Below are 26,932 nucleotides of genomic sequence, written 5' to 3' on the forward strand. Positions count from 1 at the left end.
CATTAATATTATGATTGAAAAAAAAGATATTTATAACATAATGCAATATTTAATAATACAATATGTTGACATAAAAATTAAGATTTTCATGTAAAATTGGTGTAGTAACATTTGTAGGAGAATGTGTGTGTGTGGAAAAACCTTTCTTGTGGCTATACCTTTAAATTACTGTATTTTTGCTTTATTTTTAGTGCAGTGGACATTACTTCCATTGCAAGTTTTTTTTTTTTTTTGATAATAACATTTACTTAAACTAAAACCATAAAAAATGTTGTTACTTAAAATGAATAAATAAAATACTTGAAATAAAATAAAAAATATAATTACTGAAACATTTGATTTCAGCTAGCTACTCGTTTTGATTTAGTTTTACTTGAAGTATTAAAATAAAAGAAACAATAATAATAATAAATGCATGGTTAGTGGTAAGGTAAGTTTTAAAAAGGAAAAGCTAATATAATTATAAAAATAAGAAAATTAAATTACTAAAATTACGTCCTAAAACTTAAGAACTAAAATTAAAGTGAAATGAAAATAGAAAATAAACTAACAAATATAGAACAAATTAATTTGAAATGAATTCATTTAAAATAATGTATATCATTAAAACGAAAATATCATAGATGGTAATAAAACTTTTAACTTCTCATTTTCATTTAGTTTAACTTGACGTACTAAACTAAAGTTAAAAGTAATGAAATTAAGTGACAAATATATGGACATGTTAAAAAAGGAAAAAATAGCTAATAACAAAAATATGAAAATAAGAAAATGACAAAAATTAAGTTCCAAAACTTAAGAACTAAAATTAAGTGAAATGAATATTTGAAATGAACTCAAAAATCTATAACAAATTCATATGAAATTAATTAATTAAAATAATGTACAACATATTATAATAGAATGTATACCAACCATACTAAAATAACACAGATGGTAAAGCATGACGTCTATCTAATGTTGAGGAAAAGAATGAAGAAACACGGATGTTCCATTTCAGATGCTTTAATTTGGCCACAGATCTTCACAATAATCCTGTATCTCGAGCAGGAGCTCAGCAGTTTCCATCTCTTCTGATTAAAAGATCTGATTTGGTTCTCCTGAAAAGTACACACACACACACACACACACACACAATCAAAATGCTGTCATTTCATAAACAAATATGTAATCCTGCTGTCTGTGTGTACGTGTACATGACTTACAGTCTTTCCACACACAGCAAGCACTCGTTGGCGTAGGTGTTTCCGTCACTGCCGCACACAGGTGCGAAGTTCATAGGACATGCCAGGATCTCGGCCATCTCGGCGCATACGGGCTACAAAACACACACATACAGACATTTGTGGAACTGCATTCCAGTGGTTCTAACCACTGAAGGATAAATGAACTTAAAGGAAATAAAACACTAGTTAATCATTCACTGAGAACAAAGAAATTCCCCCATACCTTCCGGGATGAGCCAGGCGTTCCTTGTGCCCCTGAAACAAAAGTAAACTGTTTCTGATTCTTCTTTGTGATAGTAGTGGATAAACCTGTTCCTTGTGTTTTTAAAAGCTCTTATGTCGTTATTACAGTTTTATTGAACCGGAATGAGGTGAACTCCTATTTTAAAGACTTTGATAATCAACATGACATGACAAGACATCAACTGATTATTAAACATTCATCAGAAGTATGGTTTGAATGTTGATTGTACCTGAAGTGAGCAGCAGAAACAGGCCGAATAGAAGCACTCGTATAGTCATATTGACACAGAATGAGCTCTATGGTGCTCACATGACTTTATATGACGGGAATGAAGCGTGGGAATTCCAACACTTGCACACACACACACACACACACACACAGATGCCTGCCTCTCAGAGCAGATCACGTTTAGCAGAGATAAGGCAGCTCAATGCAGGAAACATCAGTACTTCCGTGAGGAATGTCATACTGTATGAACATCATTATTGTGATCAGTTTAATTATTGATGGTTAAAACTATATTAACAGCACAGTATGAACAGTAACTCCTTGAGACGGAGAATGTTTGTCAGGAGGAAAGAATACGTTTTAGATTAATTTCCTTGTTATTCCTGTTGACATTTTAGTTTAGTTAATATATTGATCAACATACTGGTTTTTTAAAATCTTTTTTCCCTTAACAATGCAATAGCTATGTTGTGTGATTTATTATTTTAATTTAAATGTTTAAGTTATTATTATTTAAATGTATCAGTGAATTTTACTGGAACTGACTTTCTCCAGTGACCATTAAAAAATAATAAATAAATTGGAATAAGAGGTTTTTATGTTTTTGAAAGAAGACTCTTCTGCTGTCCAAGGCTGCATTTATTTGGTCAATAATACACTCATTATATTATATATGTTCTGTGATATTTTACTTTTTTATAAAAAATATTTTCTTTTTTTCTTTTTTTTTCTTTTTTTTTTTAATTATTATTATTATTATTTTAATTTATAGGTTGATATAAATGGTCATTATGAGTCTAGACGTTTTTTGCTAATTGGAAAAAGAAGATTGTCTCCATCTACAGGCTGAAACAGGTCAGTGCAGGTGGATTTATTGAATTAACTGTGTATGACAATAAACCACGATGATGAGAAACTGGAAGGATTCGATACGCATGATAGCATTGAAAATTAATATTAATAATTAAATGAATATAACGTAATTCTTTAATGAATATAACGTTCGAGAAACATTCTTATGTGCTGGACTACATTATTACAAAACACAGTTCAGGGACAGCATTGCTGGCTTGAGCTGTAACTAAGATTCACTTTATAGTGCACTTAACCTCATTTTAGTACCAGTCTACTAGTCTGAAGAAAGTAACATGATTTAGAGGTCCCTTGGTTTGAATATAGAAATTAGAAGGAAAACAGATTATTTATTGATTAGCTAAAATAATTATTAGAGTTTAATGTTTACAATAATATGCATATAATAATCGATGTGAAACTTTTTTCTCCTGGTCTGGTTCAGCAGTAGAAATCAAAACCAATAGACAAAAATAAATAAATAAATAAATAAATAAACAGCACAGCTGCATTTATATATATATATAAAAGAAACTGATGATGTTCTTTTTTCAATGTTCTAATTATAGTAATGGAAAACACATATAGTATTATAATATTGCTATTATTAATTAAGAAATGATGTCAGTGATGTTTTTAATGAGCTTTTACCAGCATACTGTTATTCTCAATTAGGGCCAAAAGGTGGCGATGAAGTACTATGGTTGATTCTTTTTTTTTGTATAGAGGTCCTTCTAAAAGAATTAGCATATTGTGATGAAGTTCATTATTTTCCATAATGTAATGATAAAAAATAAACTTTCATATATTTTAGATTCATTGCAAACCAACTGAAATATTTCAGGTCTTTTATTGTTTTAATACTGATGATTTTGGCATACAGCTCACGGAAACCCAAAATTCCTATCTCAAAAAATTTGCATATCCTGAAAAGGTTCTCTAAACGAGCTATTAACCTAATCATCTGAATCAACTAATTAACTCTAAACACCTGCAAAAGATTCCTGAGGCTTTTAAAAACTCCCAGCCTGGTTCATTACTCAAAACCGCCATCATGGGTAAGACTGCCGATCTGACTGTTGTCCGGAAGGCCATCATTGACACCCTCAAGCGAGAGGGTAATACACAGAAAGAAATTTCTGAACGAATAGGCTGTTCCCAGAGTGCCGTATCAAGGCACCTCAGTGGGAAGTCTGTGGGAAGGAAAAAGTGTGGCAAAAAACGCTGGACAACGAGAAGAGGTGACCGGACCCTGAGGAAGATTGTGGAGAAGGACCGATTCCAGACCTTGGGGGAAGCAGTGGACTGAGTCTGGAGTAGAAACATCCAGAGCCACCGTGCACAGGCGTGTGCAGGAAATGGGCTACAGAGAAACAGCACTGGACTTTTGCTCAGTGGTCCAAAGTTCTTTTTTCGGATGAAAGCAAATTTTGCATGTTATTCGGAAATCAAGGTGCCAGAGTCTGGAGGAAGACTGGGGAGAAGGAATTGCCAAAATGCCTGAAGTCCAGTGTCAAGTACCCACAGTCAGTGATGGTCTGGGGTGCCATGTCAGCTGCTGGTGTTGGTCCACTGTGTTTTATCAAGGGCAGGGTCAATGCAGCTAGCTATAAGGAGATTTTGGAGCACTTCATGCTTCCATCTGCTGAAAAGCTTTATGGAGATGAAGATTTCGTTTTTCAAGACGACCTGGCACCTGCTCACAGTGCCAAAACCACTGGTAAATGGTTTACTGACCATGGTATTACTGTGGTCAATTGGCCTGCCAACTCTCCTGACCTGAACCCCATAGAGAATCTGTGGGATATTGTGATGAGAAAGTTGAGAGACACAAGACCCAACACTCTGGATGAGCTTAAGGCCGCTATCGAAGCATCCTGGGCCTCCATAACACCTCAGCAGTGATTGCCTCCATGCCACGCCGCACTGAAGCAGTCATTTCTGCAAAAGGATTCCCGACCAAGTATTGAGTGCATAACTGAACATAATATTTGAAGGTTGACTTTTTTTGTATTAAAAACACTTTTCTTTTATTGGTCGGATGAAATATGCAATTTTTTTTTAGTTTCATGAGCTGTATGCCAAAATCATCAGTATTAAAACAATAAAAGACCTGAAATATTTCAGTTGGTTTGCAATGAATCTAAAATATATGAAAGTTTAATTTTTATCATTACATTATGGAAAATAATGAACTTTATCACAATATGCTAATTTTTTGAGAAGGACCATATATTTTTTTTATAAGCAATCCATCATATAACATTTCACATTTTTATTATTTTATAATGAATTTTTACATGTACCAGTATCAGAAGTAAAAAAAAAAATGAATCCCTTCCCAAACATTTGCAGTATAGATGTTGAACTGAATATGTTTGTGTAAAACATCCTTTAGAGCTGAATACAGTATACGTTAAACTCATTACAAGTGATGATCTATCATTCAGTAATCTGATCACTTCCTGACAGTGGGTCTTTATAGGAAAGAATGCAAGATAAGCAGCATCAACACCATGGCACTGAATCAATCAGAAGCTCTTTGTCTTGTCTTCAGTAGTCTCAGTGTTTGTCCTGATGAGCAGAACACTTGACTAAACTATCATTCTTCAAAAGACCATATTATACTGCGCAAGGAATTATTCTTCTTTTAGTAAAGTACATAACGTAAAATGAAACGATGAAATAATACAGCTGTAAACTGGGTGGCAGACATCACTGTAAAATGAAAATGACTCTTTTACAGGTGCATATCAGTGTGCATAAATGGTGATGCACACGTGCAGTCATGCCACGCATCAAAGATCATTGACCACATCATCACATCATACACATAATCGATCCATTATCCAGTTTCTTATTGGTTGTCTGAACACAAAGCTCACATGATATACTCAGTCAATATATAGGCTACATATAGAGAGAGAGTTATTATCTCGTTGTACTAAAATAATTCAAATGAAAACATTAATTATTAAATAAAAGTAAAATAGCCTATTGATAACAATATAGACAAAACACAAAAACAAACAATTAGGCTACAAAAAAAGTTAACTAAGATTAAATAAAAATAGAAAATCTTAAAATACTAGAACTGTGTGTGTGTGTGTGTGTGTGTGTGTGTGTGTGTGTGTGTGTGTGTGTGTGTGTGTATGTGTGTGTGTGTGTGTGTGGATTTTTTTCCTTTATCTACTTTAAATACATTTCAATAAAACCATAAAAAAATCAACAAGCGTTTTTCAAAAATACCTGAAACCAACAAGAACTAAATTTCAAGTGTTTTAATAAAGTCAATTTTAAAAAAATATATTTATTTTCCGTTTTAATATAATATAATATAATATAATATAATATAATATAATATAATATAATATAATATAATATAATATAATATAATATAATATAATATAATAAATGTGGTTGAGAAAACAAAATAAAGTAATCCTGTCATGAAGGATGTGTGAATCTCGTTTGATCATTGCTGACAGAAGTTCCCCTGATTAAAGCGATTCTACCTCACCGACCCTACTATAAAAATCAAACCCGTTTCTGAAGAACGTTCATTCACCAAATCTCGGCGAGCTCTGCCTGTTAATTATTAGCCGTTATCTCGTACTTAGCACTGGAGCGTGGAGTTTGGAGTCTGAACCTCGAATCCAGATAGAGAGAGAGATAGAGAGAGAGAGAGAGAGAGAGAGAGAGAGAGAGAGAGAGAGAGAGAGAGAGAGAGGGTCGAAGGAGCAGGCAGCCATCCTTTCTCTGGCCCGCAGATCTTTAACGCGCACAGCTCTCAGCGAGCCAACCATGCTGCGGCTTGCTGGACTTTTACTATGTGTGACCTCTTTTTTAAGTACCTCATCTCTTGGTAAGTGATCTAAAGAAGTAAAAAAAATAAATAAATAAAAAAAAAAAACATAAAAAAATATTTAAAAAATAAAAAATAATTAGGCAATGTTTGCTTATTGTTTAGAGCTAGCATGATTTAAATTCAAGTTTTACATTGATCTTAGAGTTTATGCAGTTCACTGACTGACCTCTCTAGTGATTTTGTGAGAATTTAATAACGTGGTTAGTCGCACCTTTCATTCATTCAGTCCCCAGATTCATCTAGCCTTATCACTGAAAGTAGAATGATCAGTATGTTTATTTAGTATTAGTATCATTACTGAAATATTTTTTGTATTTTATTATTTTTTATATTCAATATATGTAAATATGTATATAAAAATGAAATAAACATAACACTGATTTGTGTATAATCTCATAATTAAGGGCATGACCTCTGAATCGGAAGATGTGAAGCAATCTCAGTGTGACACGTCAGTGTTTTCAGGACAACACTGAACTGTGTAACTGAGAGGATAATGGTCTTGGAGAGAAATTGTTATGAATTAACAATCCTAAAACCCCAAATTTAGACAAAATAAGTATTCAATTGAAACGCGTATTTTAACACGTTTTTGCATTTATTCAGTGTTTTTGCCTTTAACAAGCACAAAGTTTACATTGAACTCATTTAAAACTTTTAATACAAAAATAAATTGTGTTAATGATGAGATTAAGAATATTATCCACATATATGATAATTACAGATAAATGAGGATTAATAGCTCATAGTAAACTGTTGTCTGAAACCCACATACAGTTGCAGATACCTTTTACACATTCCTTTTCCTTCTGTATTACTGTCTGTGAAAGGCTACAGGCTTCCTCTGGAGTGCCTTCTTTTTCCTGTTGCATTGTCTTGCTCTTAACAAATTATTTGAGCTTGTGGATGTAAGTCCTGTGGAATAAAAAAGTGGATTCAATTCAGATTTAAGATAGTGTCTTACTGAAAGTCTGCTGAAGATCTAGAAATTTTAACAGGATTTTTTTTTTAGGTGCAAGTGCTGGACCTCGGATAGACAATGACAAACTCTACAAATACAGCTACAGTACTGAGGTCGGGCTCAACAGGCCGACAGGATCCACTAGGGGGAATGCTGGATTCAGGATTGGCAGTGATGTGGACATCAGCCTCGTCTGGAGGAACCCAGAGGACCAGGATGAACAGCTACTTAGAGTGCAGGTAAAGGGGAGAACTTTAATGATGTTTTTTGATTGCATTCCTCTTGTTAGAAGGTGTGCTTAATTGTATTGTAATTCAAATTTTCAAAGTTAAAAAAAAATCCTTGTATATAATCAATGACATACAAGTTCAAATTCAATTGAAATTATATTAATGTTAACTTTACCATACGTGCATAACAGTACATTGGACAATAAACTTTAATATTACTTCAAGTACAATAGATTATGTAGTTACATATAAAGATGTGTTTAAGTTCTACGTATGTCAGAAAAAGTACTCTTAAATTTAACTAATTGCATTTAATAACAACTATTTGTCTTTTTCATAAAATTTCAGAAAACATTAAATTCCATATTCTATATTATTAATATATTAGTTATGTAACTAGTACTCTTGTTACGCTTTTATTAATGTTTTGAGTTAGATTTTAATTTAATATTTTTTTTAAATATTTTTTATTTAGTTAAAAGTTTAAGCAATTTTGTTGAGTCTGTCTTTTTTTTAATTAGATTTTTAGTTAACTTAGTTTAATAACTCAACTTACACTAAACAAACAAGACGAGGCAACTAGCTGAAATAAAAAAAGCCTAAGTTTATTTCAGTTAATGTTTATCTATCTAAATAGTTTTAGTTAACAATGATAAACCTGGTGCAAATCACATTCTCCTGTCCTGTTCTCAGATCTCAAATGTTCAAGTGGAAAGTGCTGGAAAGCGTTCCCACAGAAATAACATATTCCACGGCAGCTCAGCAGAAAGCATTCTGGGTAAAGTCAGGCTTGAGGCACTTCAGACGCCCTTCATGGTGCTGTGGAAGATGGGCAAGGTAATAATTCACATAATTATGTATCACAAAAATGTGTTTCATGTACACTTAAATTTTGAACTTTTAAATATTTTTTAGTGATTTAACTTTTTGTGTGATTTTACATGCACACTCAGATCAGAAGCCTGTATGCCCAGAAGGCGGAGCCTGCTACCATCAAAAACTTGAAGAGGGGTGTGGCCAGTATGCTAATGATGCAGCTAAAGTCCGGGAAGATGTTGGAGGTAAAGTCTGACAATTACTTCTCTACTGAAGTGTATAAAGTTTTTCTAACTTGAAATACTTTAATTCTCTGTAATCTGCAGGCTGATGCTTCAGGGAAATGTTTAGTTGAGTACAAGGCTACCAAAGATCAGGTGATCCGTATTAAACACTTGGATACTTGCAAAACACAAGAGATGGGATTCACTACACACAGCCCAGTAAGACAAAAACTCATATTCTATCATCTTTCCTCATTTATACACCATTCCTGGCACTTTTTATTCACCTTTTCTTTGCTCTCCTCTAGGTATTGGGTGTCAGTGGGAAGTCTGCTTCTGAAACCGTTATCACTCTGGAGAAAGGCATCATTAAGTCTGCTGATGTTGAAGAAACACACACGTTGTCCGTGAATGCTCATCATAAAGCTGCAACTAAAGTTCTGTCCAGGTACCAAAGAAATGTGGAAACAAATCACGCATGATAAACAGAATAAGTGAATGAATGACATTACAGTATTTTCTGATTTCCCACAGGCAGTCATTAATGCTTAAAAAGATTGAGGTTGGCCCGGCAGAAGTGGCCGGTAAAGATGCTGCAAGTGTGGTGAAGTCTCTGGATGACAAACTCATGTCTGTCGGAGTCATGGTGGAGAAAGTTAAAACCAAATGCAAGGGATGCCCCAATGTGAGCTATCCTATGTTTTTTGTGCTTATGAATCTGATATGCAACAATTCACTTCAAAAATGAAATTTCTGTCATCATTTACTCAGCTTACACTAAAAACATTTAGTGTAGAATTTAGTTTGAAATAATTTGAAACACAAAAATGAGACTTTTTGAAGAATGTTAACCCAGATCAGTCCTCCCAAAAAACTATTTTCTTGTTCCATGGATGCAAGAAAATCATATAAATTTAAAATAACTCCTGACCCAGGACATGTCCCGGGAAACATAGGATATATGGTCACCCTTTGTATGATCACAGACAGAAGTTTGTGAAACATGTTTTTAAGCGTGTGTTTGTGTAACTTTATATACTAATTATGTATTGTATTGTTTTGGTGTGCAACAGCTGATGGATACTTGGAAGGCAGTAAGGTCTCAGCTAGATCTGAACTCTCTCTCTAAAGCAGAAGCCCCAAGGAGCTTCCTCATGCTCTTACACAGCCTGCGCAAAGCCAGCAAGACAGAGATCCTGACTGTACTGCGCAACTGCAGCAAGACTGTACTGTAAGACCAAACTCCTTATTTCTCATGTGTATACTTTGGTTAGATTTACTAAAGTCACACTACTCTGAAATTAACCGATTCACTAAAATGAATCAGATTCCCCACTGAGAGATTTAGTTTTACTCTAACCTCAGTTTTGTTGTTCTTTTGATCTTTCTATTCATCAAAAAATCCTGAAAGACACGTATCATGTTTTCCACAAATTATTAAGCAGCAGAAGTGTTTTCAACACTGATTATAAGAAGAAATATTTCTTGAGCAGCAAATAAGAACATAAGAATGATTCTGAAGGATCATGTGACTCAGTGATGCTGACATTCCAGCTTTGCCCTCGCCAGGAATAAAATAATTTTTTTTTATTGTCAATTTTAATACTCTTTTACAGTATTACTGTTTATCATCAAATAAATGCAAGCTTAGTCCTTCCAGTTTACATAGTTTATCTGTCTTTCTAGGCCTCAGCTGGTGGATGCAGTAACATCAGCTCAGACTTCATCTTCTCTCGCAGCCATTCTGGAGTTTCTGGACTTCAGCAAAAAGGAAGGTTTAGTTCTGCAGGAGCGCTTCCTGTACGCATGTGGCTTTGCCTCTCACCCTACAGAGAGCATGCTGCAGACCCTGCTGGTAAGAGAAATGCATTACTGCACTCACACATGCACATAGAGTCTCCCCAATCAGACTGTCAGCCTTATTACAAAGATGGCAGAATTATGTTTAAGTTGTGTTTATAATTTCCATTGATGACGCTAGTGGTGCAAAAAAATAACACATTTCACCTTTAAATGCGTTTAGATTTTCATAACTTTTTTTCATTATTCTAATTTATGTGACTTGCTCTCCTGTAGGAATTGTCTCAAGGAAAAATTGGCAGTACAGACATTAAGGAGTCAATTGTGATCATCATGGGAGCTCTGCTCAGGAAACTTTGTCTGAAAGGAGCATGTGAAGTGCCGGTGAATATTCTTTTTTTATACATTTCTATACTACAAATGTTTACATATGATTCATAGAATTTATATGAAAACTACAAAGCTAAATGTATGTAATAACAGTATCAAAACAAAAAAAAATATTAAAGTGATAGTTCACCCAAAAATGACCTGTATGAGATTCTTTCTTCTGTTCAACACAAAAGAAGATATTTTGAAGATTGTTGGTAACCGAACAGCTGCTGGCCCCATCACTGATTCAACGGTATAGAAAAAAATAGTATGGAAGTCACAGGGGATCAGCAACTGTTTGGTTACCCAATATATCTACTTTTATGTTCAGCAGATGAAAGAAAGTCATACAGGTCTCGAATAAGTCGAGTAAATGAGGACAGCATTTTTATTTTGGGGTGAACTATCCCTTTAAGTGAACCAAACTGAGTTGAGTTATTCAAACTGACTGTGAGAGTTTGTTTCTCTTGGGTTTGATGTGCAGACAGTGGTTAAGGTGAAAGAGATGCTGTTGGCAGGCCCTGACAGCACTCAGGTGGAATCCGAGGTTCAGATGTACCTGCTAGCATTGAAGAACGCTCTTCTGCCGGAGGGTATTCCTGTTCTAGCCAAATATGCCGAGTCTGAGGTGGGAGCGTTTAGCACCATTGCCATCACAGCGCTGCAGAGATACAACCCTGAGCTGATCACACCAGAGGTAAATGATCAATCCCCCATCATCTAGAGGGACACAAAAAATACTCTTTTACTACTCTTCAAAACATTTAACACCGTATTTCCACAGGTTAAAAAGATGCTGAATCGGATATACCACCAGAACCAGCGTATTTATGAGAAGAACGTTCGAGCCGCGGCAGCTGATGTGATTATGAGCAGTAGTCCGTCTTATATGGAAGTGAAGAACCTTCTGCTCTCCATTGGACACCTGCCACATGAGATGAATAAATACATGCTGTCTAAAGTCCAGGACATATTGCGCTTTGAGATGCCAGCCTGGTGGGTCTCACATTCACTAATCAGATTCGCTGGGCTTTAAATTAACAAATGTTTTATTCTTAATGATTATCTTTGTGGCACTTGTGTGATAAAAGTCATATGTCTTGTTTGCAGGAAAATGGTACGACAAGTGATGAAGGACATGGTTTCCCACAACTATGACAGGTTCTCAAAGACTGGGTCATCCTCTGCTTTTTCAGGCTTCATGGCACGTAAGTGAATTTTCAGGATTCTTTGATGAACTCAACATCCAAAAGAACAGCATTTATTTAAAATTGGAATAGTTAGTGTGTCTTGCAGTAGTGTCTGAATTTTCTATCTTTAAACAGGAACTGCTGATGTCACTTGCACCTACAATTTGGACATCCTGTACTCTGGCTCTGGCACTTTGAGGAGAAGCAACATGAACATTTATGGCCAGAACCACAATGCATTTCTTCATGGCCTTCAGGTACCTTCATCATTACCACAACACAGTGTTGTACAGCATACAGTATCCCATAAACATGCATTGTGTGCTCTGACATTCACCTGCTCTTTGCGTCTGTCGTGCTGTATTTCAGGTCACCATTGAAGCACAGGGTCTAGAGTCTCTAATTGCAGCCACGCCGGATGAAGGAGAAGAAGATCTGGAGTCTTTTGCCGGAATGTCTGCTCTGCTGTTCGATGTGCAGCTCCGCCCAGTGACCTTCTTTAAGGGCTACAGTGACCTGATGTCCAAAGTGTTCTCCATGTCTGGAGATCCGATCAATGTGGTGAAGGGCCTTATTCTTCTGACAGACCACTCACAGGTATGACATTCACCTCAGTATACTCTTATAGAAGTGATGCTGGACTCCTCACACTCCATGTAGACCTGACACAAGCAGCAGATGTATTTCTGCAGTCAAAAAGTATCGCCTGACAGCCTGGGGGCAGTGTGAGACAGTCGTGGGCCAGGATCAGTGCTTATTAAAAGGTCAACATTTTGAGAATGATGCAGCAGTTTACATGGTTTTAATGCATGTGTATTATATCTTTTTGTTAATTATGATGGAAATCACAATCTATAATATAGACAGAAATGTTCTATTTCAAACAAATGCTGTTCTTTTAAAGTTTCTATTCATCAGAGAATCTTGCAAAAAAAAAAAAAAAAAATCGTATTAAGCAGCACAAGTGTTTTCTAAGTTGATATTAATAATAAATGTTTCTTGAGCACCAAATCAGAATATAAGAATGATTTCTAAAGGATCAAGTGATACTGAAGACTGCAGTAATGACTGCTGAGAATTCACCTTTGCCATCACAGGAATAAATTATATTTTAAAATATATTCAAATAGAAAATGTTTTTTTGTTTTGTTTTTAATTGCAATAATATTTCACAATGTTTTACTGTAATTAAAACATGCAGCCTTGGGATGCATAAGAGACTTATTCAAAAACGTTTTATTCAAATGTTTATATATTTATATATCTTTATGTATCACTTTTCTAAGGTCATTCCTCTACAGTCTGGTCTAAGAGCCAGTGCTGAGTTCCAAGGGGCTCTGGCCATCGATATTTCTGGAGGGATGGAGTTCAGCTTGTGGTACAGAGAGTCTAAGACAAGCGTCAACAACAGGTAGAATCTACTTTTAGAACCACGTCTTTTCAAACTCCTTGTATGGGGATGATTTTGTGCATTCAGATATAGACCTGAGGTGGAAATTAAAACGTGATCTATGATGTCCTTATGGAAGGCATTTCACCCTTTGTTTTCGTCAAATCAACTACTTAAATTGCTTATATAGAAACCATTGCCAGATGTTTTTCTTCACTAGGTTTTCCAGATGACAGTAAACATGATGCCACTGCATCTTATTATAACATCAGTAAGCCTTCAGAGAGATTCAATGCTAATCCACGTCTTTATCCACAACTGCACCTGCTTGCTTACTATTAGTGTGTGGATGCAAGCAATGGCAACTTGGCTCGAATGAGACAGGCGGGAAATGAAGGCAATGGAAAGATGCTGTGGTTGGAGTAAAAGATCAGGGGTTGAGGGTAAAATTAGGTTATGGTATTGATTGTGAGACACCGAATCCTCTCAGGGAGAGATTTCAGATCTTTACATTTGAAACGTTAAAGACAAAACACTTCTCCATTATAAAACGTTGTTATGAGTGTATATCTCTTTTTCTTTGCTTTTTTTTGTTACCTTATTTTTAGCACCGTTGGTTTGATGTTCTTTGTTTGATGATGGGTATTTCTAGGTGGCATCTGGTTTTTTACATCTGCCAGTCCTCAGGATAGGCAGGAGCAGGTGTACGAAACAGAGCGACGGGCTTTACTTTCTATGAAAATGCACACACACACACAAGCAGACAAACAAAGACTCATTGACAGACAGACAAGCTAATATGTAAACACATGTGAGTGCAGGCACACAGAAGCGGAGAAAACCGATAGAAAGATAGTTATGCACGCAGACACACATAGTCAGACACAAGCGGGATATGTTTAGAAACTTTAAAAAGCATGCTCTGTCGGGCACACAAGATTGGCATACCTCCACTCAGCCCACTCATCGGCCATGTTGAATAGATCATTTAAGGTGGAGGTTGAAAGCATGGAGCCAGACAGTCTCATGTGATATGTGAGCCCAAACACCAGAACTGACTCAGCAGAGACTCTGAGGAAGAGACTATGGCATAAATCTCTGTTCTCTGGAGCATGTGTTGTAGGAAGAACCAGCATAAACATATTGAAAGGAAAGCTAAAAATAAAGTTGAGAATGATTTAGAATCAAATTATCAAGTTATGTGCATGTCAAAAAAAAAACTCTTGGTGTAGAATATTTTAATTTAAAAATGTAGAAGCTGAGGCTTATTTTGATATTTAGATATTATTATAATGTTTATTAAATTTTTGTATTAGTTTTAATATTTTATTTAGCATTCCTTTTTTATGTGCTTTTTTCTTTTTAAAATATATTTCTATTTAGCTCCCATATTTAATTCAGTTTTAGTAATTTTAGCACTTTAACTAACTTCCATTTACATTTTTTAAGTTGTTTGACTAATATTTTATTGTAACTTTATTTCAATAAAGGAAAAGACAATAGTTTTAGATAAAAATTACACTGAATTATCATTTATTTTTAAGCAACTCATAATATTAAATAGTTCATTATTTAAGTTTTACTTATAATAATTTTACTGTTTAATCCAAAACTTTATTTATTTCAGTTAGTTGCAAAGGCAAGTTTTTCATATGATATGTATATTTTTGCAATTAAGAACGCATAATGATACTGATTAAAATTATTTATAACTATGTTTTCTTTGAATAATATGCATACACACTTGAATTAAACTAGCAAACAAACTCCTGGGAAAAGAGTGAATGGGGCTGAAACAAAAAAGTTTTTTTTTTACTCAACTGCTCTACTTGTTGGTTTAGCAAAAAAAATCTAAATTAATTTATAAAAATAGAATATGGTTTAACAGAGACGGACTATAGTTCCTTAAAACTTTAAGAATACTGGAATTTAAAAAAAAGTTTACTCTGTGCTTACCGAGAGTTTTTAGTGTACTTGCTAAGCTCATTCATGACTCTGTGTACAGGGGAGCACTGGTCATCATCGGTAACGTGACTGTAGACACAGACTTCGTAAGCGCTGGAGTGGAAGTAGGTTTTGAGACAGAGGTCACCCTGGACTTCATCACCACTGTACAGTTCTCGGAGTACCCCTTCCTCGTCTGCATGCAGATGGACAAAACCACTTTCCCCTTCAGGTATCTATCAACCAATCAGTGACCGAGAATGGGTTAAAGCTTGTATCATTTAAAAAAAAGTGTTAGATGAACAAACCTAACCTGTTTTTGCATCTGGTGCACTCTAGAGAGATGGTGTCCAAGCAGGAGAAACTGCCCTCAGGACAGACATTCTCCTCAAAGAGGAGCAGAGATCAGCTGGTGCCGGGCTCAGAGTTTCCTCTGCACCAGGAGAACTCCAACATGTGCAAGAAAGTCTTTGAACAGGCCTGGTAGACCAGCTGGCATCTATGCTTTACCTAGCAAATGTAAAAGGTTTTCACACAAACAATCACTCTACATTTTGCATCTTTTGTGTGTATGTTTTGGAGTGGATGTATGTGCTAAAACCCTGTGTCAGTCAGCCATGTGAAGGGTTGCACACTCTTAAAAATAAAGGATCCAAAAGCGTTTTTTATTTTTTTTTTTGTTTGTTTTGCCAAGATTTCACAGAAGAACAATTTTTGGCTTCCCAAAGATTCTTTCAGTAAACAGTTCAGGAACCATTTTTTTCTTAGTGTGAAGAACATTCATCCTCTGTAAAGTGGAATGAAAAGGTTGCATGGATGTTAAAAGCTCTTAATGGATCCATGAATGCCATTAGAGAACCTTTATTTTTAAGAGTGAACTATAAGAGTCCTTACAATAAGGCCAGCCCCGTTTTCTCCATTTAAGAATGATAAGCGCAAATTCAGTTAATATTTTTATAAAGAAGAGGAATGTATAAAACTATTCAGGATAATCCTCGGCACTCTGGCCATGAGACAGAATTATTTACCCCATAATAACAAAAGTGAAATATTTCTAAATGATAACATTAGAGCATTATAACAGGACTTCGTATTCGAGCTGCTGCTGTGTTATTTATTTAATCAGAGGGCTTTCTTACACTCTTCATTCCTCTTCAGGCAGCTCATGCTGCCTGGTTTCCATGATTTCACCAGATGTTTACATTCTTGAGAATATTTATGGCAGTCTTGTACCCGGGAAGATAATCAACCATGAATAAAGTTTTTTTTTTGTCTTTTTGGGATTTTTTCTGTCATCTTTTGGTGTAAAAATATTTCAAAGTGTAACTTTTAATAATATATAATATATCTTTATTTATATGTACAGTGTTTATCCTTGGTATAGGTACCACGTTTTCATTAAGCTAAAATGAAGATAAATGCAAAGTATTTAAGTTGGTTAGCTCTTTTTTGTCAGCATATCTGAAGTCATTTAAAATGTATTTATATAATGAGTTTACATAAAACATTGGTCTAAATTAATCTAAATTATAAATCCACCTAGTCAAGTTCAGTTGCAAGTCTAAATTTTAACATAATCAAATTGGCTGTATAAGACATCCATTTAACTACATAACCCCGTTTATTTAATTTTTATTTAATTTATTGAATTCCACCTAACTTCTCAATCTTAAGATCTTTATGTATGCAGGCATAGGCTATTAGGCTATAAATACATTTTAATAATAGCCTAAATGAAAATGTCATGCTGGCATTGCCCTTTGACCCATATGTTCTTTGACCTGCTGTATGAGAGCGTTTCATTGGCCAAAACCATGTAAACTTCATTAGTCATTAGAATTTAGATGTAACGATGTAGAGTTTTTCTTAAGAAAAAACCTAATTTTATAGAATTCTTATATGAAGTAGAATATTTAATTAAATCACTAAGACTAATTAATAACAAAAAAATGTGTTTCTTTTTTGAGGAGATATGATGAGATCTTTAATGTTCAATGATTAATACTTGATTTGTTGTATTTTTGTTTCTTTTTTCTTTCTCTTTTTTCTTTTTTTGTGTCTTTCCTTCTCTTCCATTAGTTCTGTTGACTTTGGATGTTTTGTTGATACATTTTATGTAATGTATGCTAAAGAAGAAATAATAAAACAAATGTGATTTAAAAAAAAAAACGATGTAGAGTTTTAGATGCCCTCTATAGGCTAATAGGTCTGAACTAAAATCTCTCATTCTGATAAACGCAGAACAGTGTGTAGAACAGAAATAACGAGCTTTTAGCAAAAGCTTACCTCGTATGAGCGCTATAATAGTTGGAGCTCCGCTTGGTGGCGGCTGGCAACTGAAAACCGACAACTGCGCTCTCGTGGACATTCCTGTCGCGCGGCTAACAGCAGCTGAGCGCGCGTGTCTGTCACCGGCGCTGCTGCCATGGCGACCGCGTACACAAACGCACAAACTGTTAGCTCGAGCTAATGCCACTGGCGGGTGAAGTTTCAGGAGCTCACGGAAAACGTACCTAGCACGTTGGCATCAGCTCAAACGACCCTCTGCCAGCTGTGTAAATAAAACGGGCCCCACGACAACTATCTGTTTCTGTTGAAGATTTAAGGCCTTTTGAGGTCAATAGCGCTACACGAGGGTGTGAGAAAGAGTACGTGAGGTATGTTACATAAAATCTGGGAGGGAATAATGACCACCATCAGAAAATCAGAAGAGAACTTTCTCAGGACTGGTGAAGAAATTAGCTCGGACACATTAAATTACTTTTTAAATCTTCATCATTAATGCACATTAAAATTGATTGCTATTAACGTTAGATCGCTATCAGTTTTAACCTATCCATAGAGTTATACCATTTATTTGAGTGCATAATAAAAAATAAAAAAAATCCATTTAATCTCTTAATAAGATTCTCAATCTATAACAGAACAGTCAAAGGTGATCTTTTTAACATTTCTTACAAAAGGCAGCTAAGTGGGCCAATAGATTCCTTCAATATTATTTGTGTACTAAAATCACTGGACGTATAAGGAATTTTAATAGTGCAATGATGTGATTGTTCCTCTGAAAGTGTTTTATCATGAGCTGAGGAGGATACTTGATTTTTTCAAATAATACAACTGGATGTTCTCTGTATCCATGTTATTCAGAAAAACTCTTTCAAAATACTCAAAAAAAAAAAAAATCTTTAGCTCACCGAGTACTGTAATTGTGCATCACACTGAGTACCACAATGAGTAAATATCAAAATAAGTTATTATTAAACAGGTTGTAGCATTGTAATTGTTTTTTATTGGTGGATTAGTAATTTTTTTTTATTATTAGTGTATGAAATGTATTAAACTTTTGTTCTATTTCATATTATTCAGAAAAAAAACTCTTCCAAAATACTCTTCAGCATACCTAGTACTGCATTTATATATCATAAGTAAGTATGAGTATCAAAATTATCGTTATAGTTTATTGTAACTAAGCAGGTTATAGCATAATAATTTATGTTCTTATTTAATAAAAGAATGTGTGTCTAATACCATATAATATATATTTAATTAGTTTTTCCTCTACTGGGTCATGTTTTGAAGTGGTAGCAGCTCTCATGATGGAACATTATGTATTGGTTATTTTATTATTATTATGAAATTTTAGTGTCATCATCTTTACAGAATCAATTTGTATATCACATGTACAATAAGCATTTAAAAAATGACAATGCATTCCTTCTAAAATTGGTACATAGATTTGCCTGCAGATCCATATACCTTTAATATGTGATCATTGTAACAAAAAGGAAATGAACAGGTATGAAAGATTACTGAAAACACAACAAAAGCTAAATAATGTGGAGGCAAAATGAGATGGCAACATGCCTGCACTGCAAACTGAGGTAATTGGCAACATAAGGCTTTAGACAATGTTTTAAATGTACAAGTGTTTTCAGTTCAATTATATCATCATGAATATTATTATACACTGACACTATACAATACTCACCAATGATCCATCTCTATAAACATAATTCTCATCACAGTGAGAGAAAGTAGACTCGGTCTACTCTGTCTCTCTTTCACACACACAACATAAACACCACACATAAAAAGGTTACTCTCTCTCTATCTCTTTGTCTCTCTCTTTCACACAAGCCATGCTTTACTCAATCAGAACTTGCTAGTACAGGTTTAGGTAAAAAGGAGTACATAAAAATGTAAAAATATAAACAATTTATACAACAAAATGATAAGTGAACGAACAACATTTTCTCTGAATTATGCTGTGCTGGATGGGTAAAAAAATTAGTTGCTTCAAAAAGTCTACAGACTACATACATAAATTGCAAATGTTACACAAGTTTGTAAAACTGCTTTAAAATGTTTCATCTTTAGCATCTGAACATTGCAAAAGTCACAGATCAGGAGGCAACGCCGGGTAGGAATTGATGAAGACAGATGTGGGAAACTGTGAAACATGTCTGAGGAATTTTTTTGACACTCCGACAGACAGACACAGACCATCCTGTGAAGGAAAAGGAGAGAACAGATGAATCAAATTAATCATAATCTAATAATGATGCTTGATTTACAATTATTTATGGGTCTCATTAACTGTGCACATTTTGGCCATGTGGACTTAAAAAAAAAAAAAAAAGGTCTTAGTAAAATTAATTTGTCTACTGAAAATGTCCTATACACACACACACACAAAATGCTGCTTGGTCTTTTAAAAATGAATAACTTCATATTTTTTCTGCATAATATGACAGCTAGATTGGAATGACACACAATTTAAAAGAAATTGGTAACACTTTATTTTAAGGTGTCCTTGTTACACAAGTTATGTTTAATTACTAATATAAATTAATTATTCATAATTACATGCAAGTAACCTAAACCGAACACAAATCCTTACCCTAACCATATAGTAAGCACATGAAGTTGATTAATATTACTCAGTACTTGAATGTAGAATTACACTGTAACAAAGACACCTTAAAATAAAATGTAACCAAGAAATCTTTTTACAAATAAATAATATTTATCTTGATTTTTGAAAATTTACCTTGAATGATTATAGCTTGAATTTGAATTCCTTGAAATTTCATATACTTTTTTTTTAATAAGTATTATTTATTTAACTCTATATTTAGATTACCATAGCTGTCATATTTAATGTTGAAAATCTGTATCGGTGTCCGGGTTAACTAAAAAGAAAACAAAACATGAGTTATTTGAAGCAACACAAATTAGAAGAAAAAGGGGTGTTTTTAATTTTGAAATCATCCCCTGGGACTCAAGCTCATAATAAAAGGAAGGCCCATATGTCAGAAACTTGATATTGTTTTCATCACATTTTATATGTACTACTGTACATCATGCAGATTAACATAAATGGAATGCCATGAAACAAAAGATTAGAGTAAGTCTGAAAGACAATGCTAGATGTCTTTCACCATGCAGTCAATGACCATATTGCTTTCATCGCTGCAGCCAGTAATGCAGCAGACTGCTAAATCTCTAAAGTTCACATACGAAGGTCCCTCTCACTCTCTATAAAAAGGTTTGACCCTGCTGCAGCTTGTTGGTCCTCTGATAGGCCCCAGCAGCTGTTATCTTACTGCCTCAGCACAACAAATACTTTACTCGCCTACTGACCTTTCCACACACGTACACACACTCCAGCTCACACTCACACACGCATACTGTTAAGTGCCAGCAATATTTGCCAGTGTTTGATATTTCTATGATTTTGTCGATGCACATCACAAAAAAAAACTTGATAATGAGCAATTGTAAAAACAACATCAACATCATACTGTCAAATCATTGTGACATTCTCTTTTTGTGTATGAGACATTAATCAATGCAAAAGTCAAGCAGTCTTGAGTCTTGTTTCCTTTGATTTGATTTTGCTTATTGACACTATTCTTAGTCATGTTGTTTTGATTCAGATCAAAATGAATAAATATATAGATAAAATCTGTTGTCATGATGAAGCAACGTCAATACACCACACAGACATACCAAAGTCTCATATTTTCATTAATATTCAGGCCCAAGCATATGCATGTGTATTATACACTGTAAAACTCAGAAATTCATTCACATTCACTTTTTCCCCACACAGTAATAAATGATATATCTATACAGACACAAAAGCAGAAAAAGGTGTTAGACATGTTTTGTCTGTCTATACGTTTTACTCCTAAATATTTCTTACTTTTCTTACTAATAAGCAATCTTCACTCACTGTAAGCCTTGGGATTTAATACTAATCACTTTTATGCCAAAAAACCCCAAAACAAAACCAAAAAACACAACACTTGAAAATGTTTGAATTTAAGTGCAACCAAACTGCATCAATAGCATCAGCAAACAAATGATGATTGGCCTTTTTTTAATTCATTTAACTGGTCACAATGTTACGTACTTTTAATGTACTGATAATATACTGTGGGAAGTCGTGGCTTAATGGTTAGAGAGTTGAACTTGCAATCGAAAGGTTGCGAGTTCGAGTCTCGGGCCAGCAGGAATTGTGGGTGGGGGGAGTGCATGTACAGTTCTCTCTCCACATTCAATACCACGGCTTAGGTGCCCTTGAGCAAGGCACCGAACCCCCAACTGCTCCCTGGGCGCCGCAGCATAAATGGCTGCCCACTGCTCTGGGGGTGTGTGTGTGTGTGTGTGTGTGTGTTCACTACTCTGTGTGTGTGTGCACTTCGGATGGGTTAAATGCAGAGCACAAATTCTGAGTATGGGACACCATACTTGGCTGAAACAAATTAATTTATCATTTGATATCAATTTATAATTTCCAAGAAATCAACATTTATTTTAAATAAAAGCAACTTGATTTTATATTTTGTTGCTCAACTTAAAGAGATTCATAGATTTTTTTTTTACTCTACACACACACACACACACACACAGTCATGCAGTGGCTACTTACCTTCTGTTATCGATGCTCCACCACAAAGCTCATGGTCGTGCCATCAAAGGAGGGTGGAGCAACAATACGTGCACCTTGCTGGGATGTAATACTGATGACTGGTTTGGTGGTGCTGCTGGGAACTGTGGTGCCCTGCGGGATCAGATACATGCTGCCCGTCTCCACCACATCCTCGCCTTCCGAGCAAGTGGATGACTGGGACTGGGGGACCGGGTGTAGATGGGGTGGCGGCAGGCTCGAAGGGTAGACCAAGTAAGTGGGGGGATAGGCTGCTGCAGGACCCAGGGTGACCGGCGAGACAGACACGGGCACTGGGGTGAGCGATAAAGGAATGTCCAAGTACTGACCAGTCTCGGGATGGTAAAAGCACTGGGCAGCTGGCTGCATGGACACAGGGGTGTCTACTAAGTAGTACTGGCCAGTGGCGGGGTCCAGCAGGAGCTTGCGCTGGATGTGATGCGGTGGGAGGTCTGTTGGTGGTGTGAGGCAGAGTAGCTGAGGTTGAGCGGCAGGTACAGGCGGCAGAGGGACGGCGTGGTGATATATCGTGGCCGTCTGACTGTCAGGAGACCAAGACTCCATTACGATAGGGGAGCGTTGCAAGGGCTTATATGAAGGCTTTGGGTGTGAGCCCAATGCCTGTGAGGGCTTTGAATCTGAAGTGTGAGCTTTAATGGGGATCGTTAGGTAATTGTCAGAGTCTGGCTGCTCTTTCTGGTGCTTTTCCTCACTTTTATAAGATTTAAGGGTGTAGTTTCTGCTAGAAGACATTTGCTGAGTGCTGTCATTTGGTGTATTTATACGTGTAGGTGCTTTGAGGTTACTGCCCAGACTAAAAATGCACTTGTCATTGAAAGAATTTACCTTTTGGGTTACTAACTTAGCTGTGTCTTCCTGGTCATGAGAACCTGTTGGTATACACACTTTATCCTCGTCAACAACAGAACTCGAGGTCACAGTCGACTTTTCAGCATGCACCTGCAAGCTTGTGTCCACTTTCCCATATTCGTTCTCAGATTCGGTTTTGGTTGTGACTCCTTGCTCCTCTCGCGTAATGAGTGACAGCACGTGACTGTCCGTGATTGGTCGCGGGGCTTGTGTTTTTCGCTTCCATTCATTCCTATCAAAAACGTATAGTTCCTCCATAGTTTTCACAGCTGCCTTTAATTTTTCAAGAGCTATTTGATTTGAAGCCTTCGACTCTGGTTTCTTCTCTGCGCCTTCTGCTGCTTTTTCTGGTTTTTGTTTTGCCGATTTAGCATTAATTTTTAAGCTAAACTCTGGCTGTTCAGTCACAGGTTGTTTAGCACATGCCAATCCGGATGCAGTGCGCAAGGTTTCATTTTTAGCAGCCCACTCTGAGAGATTTGGGGATAATCTCACCGTTTCACCCACACTCTCACCCACGTTAACAGGCTTGGAAGGTTTTGTGGCATTGTTTCTGTTCACAGACTGGCATTTTATTACCATTGGTGTAGGAAATGGTTTCTTGACAGGTCCCCTATTAACAGGCTTGCTCTCCTCTCGTAATCCTGTGGATGCCATCTCTGATGAACCACAAGGATTTTCTAGTGCTACAAACCGATATGAGCTTTTTACCAATTTGCGCACATCTCTAACCTGATGAATAGGTGTCTGGAACTTACATTTACTATCTCTAATATCCCTCACCATAAAATGCGGTACTTTGTCTGATATGTTCGACAAATTACTTTTAGATTCGATCGTCGCCTTTTTAGCACTGAGGTTGTGATGGATATTAGGTGTAAAAAGATTGGTGATATTGAACTGATTGCTTTTGTTTTCTTTAACACTTCGCAACTGTATTTTGATTTCGGGTGCTTTTTGACACTTTGTGGTTTGGTATGTGTCCATAGGGCTATGGAGCTGGCCAGAGCTCACTTTTCTGCACCCTCCCCCATCTGACTCTGCAAGATCTCCAGTCACTTTCATATTATGTAATGAAATCCCGACAGCTTCCTTTTCCTTAGGCATAAGCTGCGAGCTAGGGACATACAAGTGAGACATCTTAATCATCTTACTACTCTCGCCCTCAACACTTTCACTGCTTTCTGTCACAGGTCTGATTGAGGTGTCTGGCAGTGGCGACGACTCCTCCGGTGCGCACTGAGATTCTCCATCACCTTGTGCTTCCTGCTCTCCATCTTTCCAGGTTTTGAAAGCACTCTTTTGGCTGGAGGTCAAAGAAGTCTTTAGTGGTTCACTTAGGTCAAATTTAGAGGTCGTTTCTGGGTCATAGGGCGACTCTGTGATTTCAGCAGCACCTGAACATGGATTCTCTTGTGGCTGGTCTGTTGCATCACCGAGTTCCCCTTCAGAGTGTCCTGAGTCGGTTTCTGAAGTCTGTCTTTGTAATCCCTTCACAGTCTCTTTGCAATCCTTAGCATGAGGGGAGACTGATGGAGCAGGATAAGTATCACATATTTCACCTCTTTCCATTTTACACTCTTGCTCAAACTGCATTTTCTTGGAAATGACATTTTTCAAAAGACTAGAAGCAAAGATGGCTTTCTTATGGGCATCTTCCAAGGTTTCCACGAACGGACTTTCTGCTTTACATCCTGCATTGGCTGGCGTGATGCCCGTAACATCAGCTGTAGAACGTGACATCATTGCATCCAGAGCGCGTTTCGCGCGCCTCTCGCGCGCAGGTATCCCGACGTTACAGTTGAAGGTTTCAGTATGTGTGATGGTTTCACCAGGCTTGCTTCGTAACTCAATTTTCTTAGACGCCTGCTGCGAGTTCAAGTTATTTTTCATCGACACTATTTTAGTTTGAGAGCTAGGTGTATTGGTTTGAACCACGTCTTTTAGATTTGCACACTCGGTGCTTTTATCGACCTCCATAACAGGCGTAGAGTTGTTCTGCGCCTCACGCGTCAAATTGACGTAATTTAAGTCGACGAAAGCGGACCATTTGTTAATACTCAGTCCGTGTTCTGACATAGAGGACTCACTCGAGCTGCTCAAATGTATGGCATCAAAGTAAGGACACGCCAAACTCCGGAAGGAGCGCGCGGTGAGATTACGCACCTCTTTATCAGCATCATCCAGTTCGCTGACGGAACTGGACGCGCCACTGGAATATTCGTTGATGTCTTTTCCTCTCAGTTTGCTCGCGAGGTGCTGGCGACCCGGAGGTGGGATAAAGTAGCGGTCAAACATGGTCTCGCTTTTGGAGTCAGAGCTTTTGAACGAATAGTGACTCCGCTCACCTGCACGTCTGGTGTGAAAGCGGACATTCCTCTGTCCCAAAACACCGGCAGGGGCGTTGACTGCGCGCGAAGACGTTTTGATTGACAGGTGAACATGTCCAGCCGAGTTTCCTTGCTGTCTGGCACCTTCATCCGAGCTGGCACATTTATCGGATTCCCAAAGTTCACTTTCGGTGCTGACCAGAGCACCTGTGGCGGAAAGCTTCGCTGCGCGTGCAGTGGGAGGGATTTTATTGCTCTTGGACTTGCTTTGGATTCTTCCCAGACTCGTTTTGACGCTGTCAAATGATGCGTAGTCAACAAATGAATATACCAGATTATCATCCTCCAAATCCCAGCAGGATCCGCGACCAAACTCGTAATCCACATCGTGATCTAACTCGGTCAACTGAATCTCGTGCGTCGTTATATAGTGAGGCTCTACGTCCGCTACACTCGTGCTGTCCTTTGACTCGCAGCGACTGTTCAAGTACATGTCGGTGTATTGTAACTCCTCCGTTTCATACGACTCAGACGTTGGATCTTCGGATTGTACATCCGTTCCCGCGTCCACATAATCATCTATCAGCGGAGCGCGCTCTCCATAAAGTCCCTCGGTATGGCACTTATCCGCGTGACATGCTTTCGATGAACTTTTATCGGCATTTCCAGTCTCCTCTCGCTCCCCAGGAGTCTTTATCCCGGAGATAGAAGCGTCGCCTTTACATCTGAATATAGCCAGTTGGTTCCCTTCGCCTGTGAAAGTGACTTTTACTGTCTTTGTGCTGTCAGACTTCATGTCCGATGGGTTGCCCAGGTCTACATAATTTGTTTCGCCGTGATCGTCTCTTTCGCAGTGCTTTTTTGTGTCTGCCAGTTGCTTTTTTAACGGTCCGGTGTCCTCTCTGATCGAGATGACCGATTGAAGTGTCTCCATCTGCTCTTAAAGGAGCGTCCCAGTGGTGTTGCCTCTGACACCGGACCGTAGTACGGTTTGTGTGAGTGAGTGAACTGGTCCTGTGCGCGAGGGGCAAGTGACAAGTGAGCGAGGGGAGACGCTGCTACGACGACAGAGGGAGGGGAGAGAGAGAGAGAGAGAGAGAGAGAGAGAGAGAGAGAGAGAGAGAGAGAGAGAGATGTCCACTTAACTGCACAGGTATGATCCCCTCATCGCTAAACATAGGTCTAGTAATGATAATGACGTAATGCTATGATAAATGCATAGCTGACATTAACTAGACACTTTTTTAGATGGTCTTAAACTACACATAATTATATTTCAGGATGTGTGGAAATATTTCAACGTTAAAGGTTAGCTGTGTCATGTTAAGGGTTAAGTTTAGATATTGGGGAATACCTGAGAAATTATAGATAAATAAATCCTTGATAATTTTTCTTTGTTATGTGGGATTCTCTTTAACGGCATGCCTTTAAA

The 26,932-nt window shown here is 36.8% G+C and overlaps 3 protein-coding genes and 1 long non-coding RNA gene across 4 annotated transcripts; 1 reads left to right on the forward strand and 3 right to left on the reverse strand.

The window, feature by feature from the left end:
• Positions 1 to 989: 989 nt before the first annotated feature.
• On the reverse strand, positions 990 to 1,808 carry spink4 (serine peptidase inhibitor, Kazal type 4). Its single transcript, XM_026216892.1, has 4 exons — positions 1,700 to 1,808; positions 1,450 to 1,481; positions 1,206 to 1,318; positions 990 to 1,100 (listed from the first exon to the last, which is right to left on the reverse strand). Exons 1-4 carry the CDS (start codon positions 1,746 to 1,748, stop codon positions 1,055 to 1,057), a joined length of 240 nt encoding a protein of 79 aa, XP_026072677.1. The 5' UTR covers positions 1,749 to 1,808; the 3' UTR covers positions 990 to 1,054.
• A 4,301-nt stretch (positions 1,809 to 6,109) lies between these two features.
• On the forward strand, positions 6,110 to 16,621 carry LOC113051303 (microsomal triglyceride transfer protein-like). Its single transcript, XM_026214919.1, has 18 exons — positions 6,110 to 6,415; positions 7,431 to 7,618; positions 8,303 to 8,446; positions 8,563 to 8,670; positions 8,752 to 8,868; positions 8,958 to 9,097; positions 9,184 to 9,334; positions 9,723 to 9,880; positions 10,336 to 10,504; positions 10,726 to 10,833; positions 11,306 to 11,518; positions 11,606 to 11,817; positions 11,932 to 12,029; positions 12,147 to 12,268; positions 12,381 to 12,608; positions 13,298 to 13,422; positions 15,407 to 15,577; positions 15,685 to 16,621. The coding sequence occupies exons 1-18, from the start codon at positions 6,355 to 6,357 to the stop codon at positions 15,830 to 15,832; spliced, it is 2,661 nt and encodes an 886-aa protein (XP_026070704.1). The 5' UTR covers positions 6,110 to 6,354; the 3' UTR covers positions 15,833 to 16,621.
• Positions 15,966 to 18,123, reverse strand: LOC113051304 (uncharacterized). Its single transcript, XR_003276883.1, has 2 exons — positions 17,632 to 18,123; positions 15,966 to 17,471 (listed from the first exon to the last, which is right to left on the reverse strand). It is a non-coding gene; the product is annotated as an uncharacterized LOC113051304 (long non-coding RNA).
• Positions 18,124 to 18,759: 636 nt separating this feature from the next.
• Positions 18,760 to 26,608, reverse strand: LOC113051305 (uncharacterized protein C4orf54-like). Its single transcript, XM_026214920.1, has 2 exons — positions 22,283 to 26,608; positions 18,760 to 19,852 (listed from the first exon to the last, which is right to left on the reverse strand). The coding sequence occupies exon 1, from the start codon at positions 26,432 to 26,434 to the stop codon at positions 22,289 to 22,291; it is 4,146 nt and encodes a 1,381-aa protein (XP_026070705.1). The 5' UTR covers positions 26,435 to 26,608; the 3' UTR covers positions 18,760 to 19,852; positions 22,283 to 22,288.
• Positions 26,609 to 26,932: the final 324 nt, after the last annotated feature.

The sequence above is a fragment of the Carassius auratus genome, chromosome 32 (genome assembly GCF_003368295.1).
Source record: "Carassius auratus strain Wakin chromosome 32, ASM336829v1, whole genome shotgun sequence".
In the NCBI taxonomy this organism is placed as follows: Eukaryota; Metazoa; Chordata; class Actinopteri; order Cypriniformes; family Cyprinidae; genus Carassius; species Carassius auratus.

What these genes read in the sequence shown, in the direction of transcription:
- spink4 (XM_026216892.1), bottom strand. Translation starts at nt 1,748, where the DNA reads ATGACTATACGAGTGCTTCTATTCGGCCTGTTTCTGCTGCTCACTTCA. An exon ending in GTTTCTGCTGCTCACTTCAG is followed by an intron (nt 1,482 to 1,699) that starts GTACAATCAACA and finishes CTTTTGTTTCAG; the next exon opens with GGGCACAAGGAACGCCTGGC. An exon ending in CGCCTGGCTCATCCCGGAAG is followed by an intron (nt 1,319 to 1,449) that starts GTATGGGGGAAT and finishes TGTGTTTTGTAG; the next exon opens with CCCGTATGCGCCGAGATGGC.
- LOC113051303 (XM_026214919.1), top strand. Translation starts at nt 6,355, where the DNA reads ATGCTGCGGCTTGCTGGACTTTTACTATGTGTGACCTCTTTTTTAAGT. An exon ending in TGCTGTGGAAGATGGGCAAG is followed by an intron (nt 8,447 to 8,562) that starts GTAATAATTCAC and finishes ATGCACACTCAG; the next exon opens with ATCAGAAGCCTGTATGCCCA. An exon ending in AAAACCACTTTCCCCTTCAG is followed by an intron (nt 15,578 to 15,684) that starts GTATCTATCAAC and finishes GGTGCACTCTAG; the next exon opens with AGAGATGGTGTCCAAGCAGG.
- LOC113051305 (XM_026214920.1), bottom strand. Translation starts at nt 26,434, where the DNA reads ATGGAGACACTTCAATCGGTCATCTCGATCAGAGAGGACACCGGACCG.